The sequence below is a fragment of the Tursiops truncatus genome, chromosome 3 (assembly GCF_011762595.2).
Source record: "Tursiops truncatus isolate mTurTru1 chromosome 3, mTurTru1.mat.Y, whole genome shotgun sequence".
Lineage (NCBI taxonomy): Eukaryota > Metazoa > Chordata > Mammalia > Artiodactyla > Delphinidae > Tursiops > Tursiops truncatus.
In genome coordinates this window covers 136043923-136058603 of record NC_047036.1, presented here as the reverse complement: position 1 = coordinate 136058603, position 14681 = coordinate 136043923, and the positions used below count along the sequence as shown (strand labels likewise).

Genomic DNA, 14681 nt, shown 5'->3' with positions numbered 1-14681 from the left:
GTGGGAGAGCAGCTCAGCCGTGCTCCGCACCTTGGGCTGTATGAAGCAATTGTCACGCTCAAAGCAATGTCACACCCCGGGCCCGGCCAGCTCCTCTGATGTCCAAGCCAGGATTTGCCACTAACCCGGAATGTGGCCTTGGCCACTGAACTTCTGTGCCTCAGTCTCCTGGGTACTATTGTTAGTGGCAGTACCTCTGCCCGGGCCCATGTCAAGAGGGTGGGTGTTGGGATGGAGAGCCTAAATTGGGTTAAATTGTCGGGGGTGTCTGTGTGCAGAGAAACAGTGTCAGAAGGGCATATATCGACACTCATACATACTCACAGTTATCTCCTGGTGGAGAGATTGCTGGTGATTTAAATTTTCTTTGTATTCATCGTATTTTCTCCGATTTCTGTAGTGATGAGATATTTTATAATCAGTTAACTATAGCATTATTTTGGAAGGAAAACACAAATCCCATGGGGACCCCAAAACATAGTGTTAAGATATCCCATGGGGACCCCAAAACATAGTGTTAAGATCACAGAGTCAGAAAGCCCAGATTCACATCCGTCATTTATTTTATTTTATTTATTTATTTATTTTTGCGGTACGCGGGCCTCTCACTGTTGTGTTATTGTTGCGGAGCACAGGCTCCAGACGCGCAGGCTCAGCGGCCATGGCTCACGGGCCCAGCCGCTCTGCAGCGTGTGGGATCCTCCCGGACCGGGGCACGAACCCGTGTCCCCTGCATCGGCAGGCGGACTCTCAACCACTGCGCCACCAGGGAAGCCCACATCCGTCCTTTATTAACTAGGAGCCCTTCGGCAGGTTACTTAGCCTCTCTGAGCCATCCTTGTCTGGAATACTGGCATGCTGACGATCCCCATCTCCTGGGCCTGTTGGAGGATGAGAGGACAAAATGCATGGGATGCAAATGACATAGAAGCTTTCCAATTATAAATATGATACGTATATATAAAATGGTATGTATAATATGATACATACATATAAGCTTTCAAATTATAAATATGATACATACATGTTTTCAAATTATAAATATGATACATTCATCATAATGAGCAAGTCCAGATACTCGTGAAGACCAGAGGGGAGGTATAAAGCTCAGGGAGCTGAATTCCAGGGGAAAGAGAAAGCTCTGTCCTTGCCTTGGGCTGACATGTGCCTCAGTCTATCCAGTAGCAACAGAGGGTAACCAAGGAGGAACCAGGTCTGTGGTTTACGGAGAATTGGGAGCTGCCAAAGTTATAAATATATATATATATATATAAAAGAGATGGGACGGGGCAGGAGATTTAATCTTGGGCCCAGTCCCTGGACCCCTCAAGGCAGGGCAGCCAGCACTTGGCTGCCCGGGGCTTCTGTGGCTGGCGTCTGTGGCCTCTTGTGCCCCTCCTAGGCTCCTAATACCACAGCCATGTGGAAATTCTTACGAGGGGCCATTCTTCAGGTGGAAGCTGGGGTTTTTAATCTCAGCAAGCTTTTCAGTTAATCTCTTGATTTCGAATCATCACATTATTAGGCAGTGAGCCAAGGATTTTCACCAGAGTCTTGCCTTGCAGATGCGCCAGGGTTTCATTTTCCCCAGCGCACCGGGGCCCAGCTGCCGGCACCCTAAAGCACCATTTCACAGAACAAGCTCTCTGGGATGTTGTTAGTCTGCCCCTGAAAAAGGACAGCGGGTGGTAGTGGTCTGTGGATAAATAAATTTAACCTAGCGTTTCTCAAGACTATGTAAGTTTTTTCCTGAACAAATGTTTCAGGGCCTCTAATGGGCTAATGTGTATGTAGTGTTTCCCAAACTAATGGCCCAGAGAACTCTTTTTTCAGGGGCTGGGGTGTCATGGAACACATGTTGGGAAGCATTACCTTTGGCATGATCAAGTGTGGAGGGCATAAATTATGATTCTTAAAGCTCCCAGCCCTCTGTAAACACTGACCTTCTTCCTCCTCGGTCACCCTGTGTTGCTGTTGAGTAGACTGAGGCACACACCACCCCAAGGCAAGGACAGCTTTCTCTTCCCCTGGAATTCAGCATTTCCCCCACCCCACCCCCCATCCTCACACTGCCAGGCTTTGTGGGTAGTTGGAATTGCTCAACTAGATGAATAATTTTATTCAACCTGAGATCAGGAGCAACTCATTTTTTCTTACCTTTTCATTTCAAGTATTTGCGGTTCCCCAAATTTGGAGATTTGGGTAAGTATTGAGTATCTCTTTTGTGTCAGGCGCTGGGGTCACAGAGCCCAACAAGATGAACCCAGTCCCTGCCCTCCTGATGCCCAGTCAGGGGTGAAGAAGGTGGTGCTTGTATGGGGGGAGGGAGGCAGGGGTGGATGGAGGGATGGATGGATGGATGGCTGGAAAGTCCTGGATGCTCGGGGACTGACAGGGGCATGACCAGGGAACACTTTTCAGAAGTGACTTTTAAGCAGAGATCGGAAGAAAGAGTGGGTTAATAGTCAATTAGAAAGTAACACAGTGCAGGACACCAAGGGGTCAAATGAAGACTTCCCTTTCTCCCCTAATATGAGAAACCAGGGGTGACTGGCTGAACTTTCACAGTACGCGTGACCTTCAGAGCCCTCTGAGGTAAGCCTTCAAATGCCGGCAGAGGCTGTTTGTGAGCGGCACACACTGAATTTTCTTCCCCGTCTCTCCTGCAACAGCGATGGGCTGGGGTCCTGGCTACGGGCTCAGGGTCTGTTGAAGTGCACTTGGGGCTGGCCTTGCCCATGTTCCCACGCACATCTGAGCCCAGCATAGGTGCAGAGGGTTTGCCAACCTCTGCCAAGGTCAGCACCTCGGTGCTGGGGGGAGGGGAGGGGGAAGCATGGAAACCTCCAAAGCCTCTACAGGTGGCCCTGCTGCCTCTGTGTGTAGCTCGGTTTGGGGCTTCATGTGGGTCATGATTCGCTTGTCCCTGGCCTCTCTTGGAGCCCTGCACCTCTCAGGAAGTCCTCTTTCTGCTTTGAAAGCCTCAGGCAGAGCCCTTAGGCAGCAAGGAGAGTGTTTCTAAAGGACTCAAGCCTGTCTTGACACCTACAGCCTTCCTCTCCCCCAAAATGGCACCTCTGGTATCCCTGGGGTTTCCCACTCGGGGGCTGTTCCCCCACCCCGTTGGTTACCCCAGGGAAGGGTGCAGGACCAGGTAAGGGAGACTCGGGGGAGGAGGTTAGAGAAGGCCCCAGGTGGAGGGAAGTTCCCCCAGTTGGTGTTTGCTTGGGTCGCACCTGTGTTCATCACAGAACACTCCATTCATTCATTCATACATTCATGCCCTCATTCAACAGATACTCATTCGCCCTCACTGTGTGCCGGGTACCAGGGGTACAACCAAGACCTGGAAAAAGGTGGCTCCCTCCCTCCCGGAGATCACATTGTGGGTGGTAGGGGCAGGGCGGGGGCGACAGATGGAACACTTGAGTCAGCAGTAACTGCTGATTGTAGGGCTGCTGCAGCAGAGGGGGGTCAGGGAAGGCCTCTCAGACGACACCCGAAGGAAGATAGGAGATACAGCCCAAATGTCCAGAATCGGGGGTCTGGTTAAGTCACAGCACAACCTCACAATGAAACTCCAGGCAGCCATTGAAACCACAGATTCCTGTGAAAGGGACGTGCTTGTAGATGAGGCTCCTGTTCTGTGAAAGTTTGCACAGAGAAACATCTGAAGAATCCGTGTGAAACTTAATAGTACTTCTCGCTGCACCAGGGATTATCAGTGATATTTGTTATTCTTTTTTACTTTAGAAAATGTATCAGTGAGCACATAATTTATAATTAGTAAAAAGAAGAAACAAGGAAAAACACTACTTCTGGGTAGTGCCTTGATGGGGTCTTTGCATCTTGTGAGGATGAAGCGGGATATTTAGCCCAGCACTGGCAAGGGGGATGCTATTATTAAAGAGCTGATTTTGTCAAAGTGATGATGCAGGGTTGCCAGGGAATCCTTGGGGATAAGGTTTGAGCTGGGCCTTAATATAGTGGGTATCTAGTCCCTCTCTCCATTTTTTTCAAACTGGAAACACAGTAATTGAAATAATAAAGCGGATTTTTTTTTTTTTTTACAGTGAATGTTTTTTAAAAATCTGGGCAGTGTTGAAAAGCGTGAAAGTAAAAATCATGTGGGATCCCAGCCCTCTGAGATAACCACTGTAACCACTTTGGTATACATGTAATAGTTTTTTTCCTAGTCCATTGTTACTATTTTAAAAAATATGGTAAACTACTGAGATAACAAGAGCAGGGTTTTTTTTAAGGTGGATCCCCCTGCCCTCACCCTATCATGGCCATCTGTCCCTATGCTCCCGCCTCTAGATGTACCTGAGGCACAGGTGCTCTCCCGTCTGGCTCAGGTGATAAAGAGCCAGAACTGGGGAGGGAGAGTTTCAGGAAGCTTCTGCCCGCCCCTCCGCCCCTCCTCTCAGTGCCCTCTCCGCAGCTTTTGTGCCGGCCACGCCGATGCTGCCCCTGGCCCCAGCTCTAGCAAAGTCACCCTGCCTGACTGGTTCCTGCCCCCTTTCCGCCCGCGCCAGCTGCTGCGTGCCTGCCAAGTGCCTGCCTAATCCAGGAGAGCTTCCTGAGCCGCCTCTCAGCAGGCTGCTCTTTGGTTTTTGGAATCCAGGCCACTCAGCACTCAGCGGAGGGTCTGGCTTCATGCACCCGGAGCTGACTTAGGTCAAGAGTGCTTGGGGAGGAATGCGATCCTTAGAGCAAAGCCCTTGTAATGAATGCCTTTCCCCGCTAATTGGGTTAGGGGAGTAATCGGCTGGACTCTCAACTAAGCAGGGTAGGCATGCTGCATCCCGCATTGTTGTTCATTTGCCAAAGAATCGCCCTGCTCTGAGGTGCAGGAGAAAAGCAGAGGCTCAGAGCTCCTAATTCCCTTTGGTTCCGGGGCTCCGCAGAGCACGTGGAGTGGTCAGGCTTCCTTTTCTGCACAGACCCCCAGGCCCAGCTATAACCCCTCAGGTAGAATGTCTCGTTCCACCGTACAAAGCAGCTTCCTATGAGAGCCCGACAGAGGCAGATAAGCTCAACTTACCTGAGATTTGATTGCCCAGTTTGAGGGAAAGGCCACTGACGCTTGCTTGAGTGCTGTTAAGTGCCAGATGCTTTACATTATGGCACTATGACCCCCGTGTTTTGCATGAGGACACGGGTTCAGAATTCACATGCCCAAGGTTAGTAAATAGTGGAGGTGAGACTCCACCCCAGAACTGCCTGACTTTACAATCTGTGCCAAGTTGCTCCCCCATATATGGCAGGGATGGGTGTATTTGGAACAGGGAAGGATGTCTTTGTGTTCATTCATTTTTTTTTTTTTTAAATTGACTTTGTTTTTTAGGGCAGTTTTCGGTTCACAGCAGTACTGAACGGAGGGTACAGAGATTCCCCATGTACCCCTGCCGCCCCCTGACACACACACAGCCTCCTTCACTATCAACAGCCCCCCCCAGAGGGGTCCATTGGTACAGCCAATGAACCTACATGGACAAGTTATTGTCACCCAAAGGCCACAGTTTACATTGGGGTTCATTCTTGGTGTTGCACATTCTGTGAGTTTGGACACGTATCCATCATTATAGTATCATACAGAGTAGTTTCACTGCCCTAAAAATCCTCTGTGCTCCCCCTATTCATCTCCTCCCCACCAAACCCCTGGCTACCACTGATCTTTTCTCATTCTCTCCATAGTTTTTCCTTTTCTAGAATGTCATATAGTTGGAGTCATAGTATGCAGCCTTTTCAGATTGACTTCTTTCACTTAGTCATATGCATGTAAGTTTCCTCCATGACTTTTGATGGCTGTTCATTCCTTTTTGCTCATGCAGATATTTTTTTGAGCACCTGCCCCTGGGCCAGGCTCTGGGCGCTGGGCAGATGGTATCGGCAAGATGGACATGGCTCCTGTTCTCTGAAGCTAGTGTTTAGCAGGGAAAGACACATAAATAAGTAAATACCTGGCTGCGAAGAACAGCGTGCTAAGAGAGAAAACAAGGGGCACCTGATCTGGAATGATGACAGGTCAGAGAAAGCCTCTCTCAGGAAGTGACCTTTAAACCCGTGTCTGAGGGAGGAGAAGAAATGGGGCTGGGAAGCATCGCAGGCATCTGTGCTAGTGTTCAGAAGCCTGCCCACCCTTGAGACCAGCCTTCTCCAGGAAGCCCTCCCTGCTAACTCCTTCCGGAGCTATTGTTGCCTGTTCTGAAGGTCCATAGCTTTTTCTTTTATGCACCGATGGCCTCCTGTGAGAATCTGCTCAAGCCAGTGGGCCCTTTTCCCGGGGGAGTGTTCAGAGGAAAGACCTACAACGTATTGCTTTGAGTTTCTCTTGACACAAGGGAAAATCCAGAGGGAGGGAGTGAAGCTTGGCTGGGCTGAGCTGAGCCGGGAGGGAAGTCAGGACATTGCATATCTGACTTACTGTGTTTGGGGCCTTTGAACCGCCTTGATGAGGGCAGCGCGGCCTGGGCCAAAGGTCGCTTGGCTAATTTCCCCCAGCTGCTGCCTGTGGAACACCAAGGATCTGTGACTGCTTGCTTCTCGTCAGGAGCCGTAGAGCCCTCTGCTTAGAGGAAATGCCCAAGTAGGCTGCAAGCTTGTGGAGGCTGCTGGAGGGTGGGGAGAGGGCCCTGTCGTTGAGGGGCTGCAGCCACACGCTGGCTGCTGATTCCAGCTGTCTGGCTGTAGCCCAGGACGAGCCTGGCTGAGCGGTCTTCCCACGTGGCTGCTGCACCCACGTCAGTGCCCTGCTCTCAACCCTTCGCTGGCTCCCCATTGCCCTCAGGGCAGGCCGGATATCTTAGCAGGACATACAGGCTGGGACCCTGCCCACCCTCGCAGCCTGCTTTGTTCAAGCATACCCTCCCTCTCCGGCTGTTCCAAGGGCTCCAGATTCCCCAGACAGGACACCAGTGTGGCCTTGCAGGTGCTGTTTTTCCTGCTGAGCTTCCTTTCCTTCCTGCTTCTTCAACAGGTTAATTCCTAGACATCCTTCCAGAATTTGGCTAGACAGGTCTCTTCTCCTTGAAGTCCCCACGGACCTGCTACTCTACACAGATAGCCACACCTTCCTCTGGGCCCTGGGTGGTTGATACTCATCACTGCAGTCCCTCCCTTCCTGTTCCCCTCCCTTCCTTCACTCCTTCACTATTTAGTTTCGGGCACCTGACCATGTTCTCATCACACCAGGGTGGTGGCAAAACAAACATAAGCAAGAGCAGACCCAGACCCCCACATTCAAGGAGCAGCATGAATCCATCAAACAACGCAGATGAATAATACACAGAGAAGTCAGATCTTTTCCATAAAGAAGTTAAGATTTTCTCCATGATTGAAAAAGTCTACAAATCATAAATGCTGGAGAGGATGGGGAGAAAAGGGAACCCTCCTATACTTGGTGGGTATGTGAATTGGTGCAGCCACTATGGAAAACAGTATGGAGGTTCCCTAAAAAACTAAAAATATAATTGCCATATGATCCAGCAATCCCACTCCTGAGCATATATCCAGAAAAGACAAAAGCTCTAACTCAAAAATATATATGCTCCCCAATGTTCATAGCAGCACTATTTACAATAGCCAAGACATGGAAGCAACCTAAGTGTCCACTGACAGATGACTGGGTAAAGAAGATGTGGCACATATATACAATGGAATATTACTCAGCCATAAAAAGTATGAAATAATGCCATTTGCAGCAACATGGTTGGACTGACCTAGAGATTATCATATTAAGTGAAGTGAGTCAGGCAGAGAAAGACAAATATGTGATATCACTTATATGTGGAATCTAAAGAACAATGCAAATGAATTTATTTATAAAACAGAAACAGATTCACCGACATAGAAAACAAATTTATGGTTACCAAAGGGGAAGAGGGGGCGGTGGATAAATTAGGAGTATGGAATTAATAGATATGTACTACTATATATAAAATAGATAAACAATAAGGATTGTTTACTGTATAGTACAGGAAACTATATTCAATATCTTGTAATAACCTATAGTGGAAAAGAATCTGAAAAAAATATATCTATGTTAACCGAATCACTTTGCTGTACACCTGAAACTAACAAAATATTGTGAATCAAGTATACTTCAATTAAAAAATTGTTTATTAAAAAAAGATTTTCTCCATGATTGAAAAATTAAAAGGTTGAGAAAAAGGATACGTTAAAATTCTTCTAGTCTCAGATCTAATATTGCTAGTTAGTTAAGCCCTGGGGTTTTGTAGGACTTTGTCAAACTCAGTTCTTCATGTATAATGTTAGGAACAGGAAATAATTGATTCAGGCTTTGGGCATCTTCCTTGAGCACAGCTCTAGGGCTACTGAGAGAGCTGTGTTGTGGACTCAGGGCTCTGGGGGAATAAGCCAGAAGAAAAGAGATCCCAGCATGAAATCTCCACCAGGCTTCGCTTTCAGAGGAGCTTTCCCAGAGTCCACAGCTTTCCTCCGTAGTGTTGATCATGGTTTGGAACTCTGCAGTTGCCTTGTTCTTTGATGGCCATCTCTTTCTAACTGGGCCATAAACTCCATGAGAGTGGGTGATGTGTCCATCTTATTTTTTTATAACAGCTTTATTGAGATACAAGTCACACACCATAAAATTCACCCTTTTGAAGTATACATTCAGTTGCTTTTAGGGTATTCACAGAGTTGTGCAACCATCCACACTATCTAATTTCAGAACATTTCCGTCATCCCTAAAAGAAACCCCATATCCATTGGCAGGTCCCCCTGCCACTAACCTCCCCAACTGCCCCCAGCTCCCAGCAGTTGCTAATCTGCTTTCTGTTTGTATGGATTTGTTACCGAAAGGGGGGCCGCTTCCAGGGCCCAAGAGTGGACTCTTGTCTAACGCTTGGAAATGTATTGTCCGAGGAGACACGTTATCCTTACAGGGCAAAAGACTTTATTGGGAAGGGGCGCCCGGGCAGAGAACAGTGGAATAAGGGAGCCCAGGAGAACTGCTGTGCCGCGTGACTCACAGTCTCAGGTTTTATGGTGATGGGGTTAGCTTTCCAGGTTGTCTCTGGCCAGTCATCTTGCTTGTGCCCCTGTTTGGTCTGACTAAGGTCCTTCCTGATGGTGTGTGCATCTCTCAGCCAAGATGGATTCCAGCGTGAGGGTTTCTGGGAGGTTGGCAGGACATATTATGGGCCAACGTCTCCTCCCTCCTTTTGGCCCCTCCCGAATTCTGGTTAGTTTTCAGCGGCAGTGTGCCCTATCGGGACCTCCTGTTGTGGCACAACTCGTGCAAGTGGTTATTATTGTGCCTGGCTGAGGCAGGCAGTTTTGGTCAACAGATTTTCCTATACTGGACATTTCATATAAAGGGAATCACAGGATATGTGGCCTTTTATGATTGGATTTTTTTTACTTAACATAATGTTTTCAAGGTTCATCCATGTCGTAACACATATCAGTATTTCATTTGTTTTTGTGGCCTAATAATATTCCATGGGATGGACAGACCATATTTTTCCATTCATCAGTTGATGGACAGTTGGGTTGTTTCCATTTGGGGACTATTATGAATAATGCCACTATCAACATTCCAGTACAAGGTTTTATGTGGTCCTGTGTTTCCATCTCTTGGGAATACACCAAGGATTGGAACTGCTGGGTCATGTGGTAACTCTGTGTTTCACATTTTGAGCAGCTGCCAGATCGTTTTCCACACTGGCTGCACTATTTTGCTTTTCCACCAGCAGTGTATTGAGGCTTCCAGTTTGTTCCATTTTGTCCACATTCTCGCTAACACTTGTTTATTTTCTCTTTTGGTTTTGGTTTTTATAATAGCCATTCTAATGGATGTGAGGTGGTATCTGATTGTGCTTTTGATTTGCATTTTCCTAATGATTAGTAATGTGAGAATCTTTTCATGTGCTTATTGGCAATTTCTATATCTTCTGTGAAGAAATATCTATTCAGTCCTTTGCCCTTTTTTTTTTTTTTTTTTTTTTTTTTTGCGGTACGCGGGCCTCTCACTGTTGTGGCCTCTCCCGTTGTGGAGCATAGGCTCCGGACGCGCAGGCTCAGCGGCCGTGGCTCACGGGCCCAGCCGCTCCGCAGCGTGTGGGATCTTCCCGGACCGGGGCTCGAACCCGTGTCCCGTGTATTGGCAGGTGGACTCTCAACCACTGCGCCACCAGGGAAGCCCTTTTGCCCATTTTTAAATTGGGTTGTTTGTCTTTTTATTGCTGAGTTGTAAGAGTTCTTTATATATTCTGAATTAGAGTCTCTTGTTGATATATGATTTCCAAACATTTTCTCCCATTCTGTGGTTTGTCTTTTCACTTTCTTGATGTTATCTTTTCTTTTTTTGTTGTTTTTTTGTTTGTTTGTTTTGCGGTACGTGGGCCTCTCACTGTTGTGACCTCTCCTGTTGCGGAGCACAGGCTCCGGACGCGCAGGCTCAGCGCCATGATGGCTCACGGGCCTAGCCGCTCCGCGGCATGTGGGATCCTCCCAGACTGGGGCACGAACCCATGTCCCCTGCATCGGCAGGCGGACTCTCAACTACTGCGCCACCAGGGAAGCTTTTGAAAGTTCTAAATTTTGAAGTCGAACTTATGCATTTTTTTCTTTTTTTGTTCCTTCTGTCTTGGATGTCAGATCAGAGAAGCCATTGCCTAATCTAAAGTCATGAAGATTTGCTCCTGTGTTTTTTCCAGAGTTTTATAGTTTTAATCTTATATTTAGGTCTGTTTCTATCTCATTCCAGATTGTACCTCCTGTGCCTAGAATAATGCCTGATGTATAGGAGGTACTTGATACTGAGTGAAATGAATGAACTGATATCTCTTGAATGAGTGAGTGAACAGATATCTTCTCATCCCAGAGCTGTTGCTATTTAAGTAAAGCCCCAGGGTTAAGAGAGGGCATTAGACGGAGGATGGGCACCAATTTGTTTTAATCTCCTCCCCCAGGGACGCTGCCCTTAGTGAGCTCTCACAATTCCCTTTCTGCCAGCATTTCTTTTCCTGTTTTTCCTCAATTTTGTTTCCCTGTTTGACAAAATGTTGCTAAGACATTTCCTAAATAAATTGTGTCTTGTCTACTTTGGTTAAATTATAAATATGGTAGATATACAAGAAAAATTTTTCCGTCATAAAAATCTTGATTGGGTGACATTTGTCTTGTTGGTTTTTATTGCGTTAGACTAAATAAATTCAGGTGACACGGCAGTGTATGAATTACAAAGGAAAAGTCACCTCCTGGGGGATATATAATGTCTAGAACTTACTTTTAGAAAAAAGCACGTATGTCTGCAGAGAGAGAAAACGTAATATGTCAACAACTAATGAATCTGGGTGAAGGCTATTTGGGAGTTCTTTGTACTGTTATTTTAACAACTTTTTTATGGCGAATTTTTTCAAAATAGGTGCTTCACATCCATTTTTCATTTAATCCTCTGCTGTTGAGGAAGAAATGAAGGTGAAGGCAGGCTGACCAAGGTCCGTCAAACTGGTTGAGTAGAGGAACCAAGATTTGGATGTGGGTCTCCAACTCCTACATGTTTTATGTTTTATGGCCTCGTGCATCTCAGATAGTCGAGCTTTTGCTGGGAATGACCCGCTCCTTCACCTGCCTCTGTCTTCATGTTCTTGACACGTTACGAGCCTATGCTCAGTGAGGGCAGGTGGGAGACGGTCCAGGAGTTTCTAGAATAGAGGAACTGCCATCCTGGGACTTGAAGGAAAACGAAGAGGGTGTAGAGGGAATCAATGCTTCCTCACCAGCCAGCAGGTGGGCCTCTGAGGCTCTCGGGAGACAGCCCTGACACCCCTTCTGCCCTGCCTGTTCCAGGAGCTGAAGCTGCCCACCTTCCGAGCCCACTCCCCGCTCCTGAAGAGCCGCCGGTTCTTTGTTGACATCTTAACCCTGCTGAGCAGCCACTGCCAGCTCTGCCCCGCTGCCCGGCACCTGGCCGTCTACCTGCTGGACCACTTCCTGGATCGCTATAACATCACCACCTCCAAGCAGCTCTACGCTGTGGCAGTCTCCTGCCTTCTGCTCGCAAGTACGTGGAACCCACTTCTTTCCCTGTGCTGTTTCCTCACCCGGTGAGCCCGGGCGCTCCCGAATCGTTCTACATTTCCATGGTCTTTGCACGTCTTCCGTGTTCATCCTTAGCTGAATGCGAACCATAGTGATAATAACCAACATTTTCTTTAGCATCTATAACGTACCAGGCCAAGGGATGAGGATTTTAGCAGCTTGATCTTAATGAATCCACACAGTGACACTAGAAGACAGATACTTTTAGTACCCCCATTTCACCGAGGCACAGAGAGGTTAAGAAACTTGCCTTGGGTCACCCAGCTCATCTATAGCAGACAGGATTTGAGCCCAGAACTGCATGGTGCCAGAACCTGTGTCTTAACCCCATGTTACCTGCTTTCTGACATAGGGCTTCTGAAATTGCTGGCCGGGGTGGAGGGGGGGAGCCCTAGCAACCACTGTTCTTAGAGGTGTTTAGAAATGTGACTGTTTGTGTGGTCCCCAAGCAGGACCCATTGTGTAGTCTCCAGGCCTGGGCACAGGCCTCTTGGAGTTTGCATCTTCCAGTGAGGCCTCACTAAACACACAGCATGGGGACTTCCCTGGCGGTCCAGTGGTTAAAACTTCGCCTTCCAATGCAGGGGGTGCGGGTTCGATCCCTGGTCGGGGAGCTAAGATCCCACATGCCTCACGGCCGAAAAACCAAAACATAAAACAGAAGCAATATTGTAACAAATTCAAGAAAGACTTTAAAAATGGTCCACATCCAAAAAAAAAAAAATCTTAAAAAAACAAAACAAAACACGGCATGGCTTTGACCATCTGTCTGCCTAGGTAGGAAATAAATATGCTACTACTCTGGTCATCTGCTTAAAGCACAGTCTGCCATGCCACGCTGCAACTAAAAATTGCCCCCTGATTTTCCGACAGTCTTAGAAGGACCGTCCGTCAGGGTCCTGCCTCTCTGACCTCAGGCCTTTCTCCTCTTCCATCCCTAGGTTCCAGCCAAGCCCCTCCTGTCACAGATCTTTGCACATGCTGTTCCCTCTGCCCACAGCACTTCCCATTCCTTCCCCCTGCCCATCTGGTCCTGGTTAAATGGCGCTTGGGCCCTGTACTCACATCCCTGAGAAAGCCTCCCCTGCCGCCTTGGGAGTGGGGTGTACATAAGGCATCCCTGAGGTACAGCCGCATGGCCTCATGGACTTTTGATTGACACTCACCTCCCCCCGCTAAGCAGTGAGTTTCAGGGAGGGAAAGGAACACATAGTAAGGCCTCAAAAAATAAGATTTGTGGACTCTCGTGCTTCCAGAGCTGGGGGCGGGAGTTCTATCCCTGGTTGGGGAACTAGGATCCCACATGCCATGTGGTGTGGCCAAAGAAAATAAAATGAAATAAAATGAAAACAATATTTGTGGGCTAAAGGAAATGAATGGAGCCAGAGTTTCCCTTAGAGCTGGGCCAAGTTGCCCTTCATGCAGACGAGTGGGACACCCCAAAGTGGCCAGCTGCAGTCACATTTCCTTGACATCTAGTCTTTTCTCCTTAAAATTCAATCACATCTTACATTCTCCGCTACAATATGTTATTGTCCTATTTTATTTTATGGGTCCCTTCCCCATTCCCCAGTGCTTGATTCCCTCTGATGCCCATTTTCTCCTGTGGCTTTGTCTGTCCCTGGCATGCTGCTACAGACCCTCCAGCACAATCACCCAGGTCCAGACACATGGCTTTAGAGTTTTCAGAATTCTGCATTGTTTTCCACCCTGGCACCTGCCACCTGCTGTTATCTTAATCCCTTTGGCTGCTCTGGGTTTACAGCCTCCTGACTTGTGATTTTCTCTACCTTGAGCCAACTGGATTTCCCATGTTATACAGGGTGGCCTGTCTTGCTGGGAGTCCAGCCTGCTCACTACTTCAAAGTCTCAAATCAGCACGCAGCTCTGTTTCGTCTTGGGAGGAGCTGGGGGGTTTGTCCCCGCTGCAGCGGCCCTCGAGGAGTCTGCACCGTGGCCTCTGGCCTGCTGCCGTCTGAGATCTGCGGGTTGCCTCGAGGGCCCTGGGGGCAGGGGACTCGGATTTCCATGGGTTCACCGAGGCTCCCAGCATCTGTCTGGGGAGCTGGGATGAGAGGTGCGCACTGGGGACTCCTTTGTGCCTGCTGCCGTGGCAGAGGGAGGGGGCCTTTCAGAGGGAGAGGCAGAGGCCCTCACCCACATGTCTGAGGACAGCAGCCAGCCTTGGGCAGCAGGAACGGATTTTTCAGGACACCTGCCATATGCTCAGAGGCCCCAGGAAAGAAAAGTTTCCATGACAGCCTGAAATCCTATTCATTCCTCCCTCCCCTCTTCCCAGGCCGACTGTCAGCCACAAGGGGGTTCACCTTGCCTCAGGAAGTTCTGAGTTCTGCTAATTTTGTTGCAAATAATTAATTCCCAGATAAGAAGGGGGATAGTCCTTCTTGCCCCCATCTGTTCATTCTTAGATTTTTAAAGCTGCTTCCAGGTAAGGGCCTTTGCATAGGTGGAGCCCTCTCACCTACACATAGCCCCTTCTGCCCCCATAAAACAGGAGGCAGTCAAGGACGCATGTCTCCAAGCCTGTGGAAGGGGGCAGAAAAGCAACAGCTTGTGGGTTGTTCCTTGGGGGACCACTGACAAAG

The 14681-nt window shown here is 48.3% G+C and overlaps 1 protein-coding gene across 2 annotated transcripts in view; it reads left to right on the top strand.

The window, feature by feature from the left end:
• Window positions 1-14681, top strand: part of CCNJL (cyclin J like) — a 50531-nt gene that overhangs the window by 16120 nt on the left and 19730 nt on the right. For both annotated transcript variants that reach the window (XM_019945254.3, XM_073802770.1), the window contains one exon: window positions 11824-12037. In XM_019945254.3, coding sequence (XP_019800813.1) covers window positions 11824-12037 — 214 coding nt within the window. The remainder of the gene's footprint in view (window positions 1-11823; window positions 12038-14681) is intronic.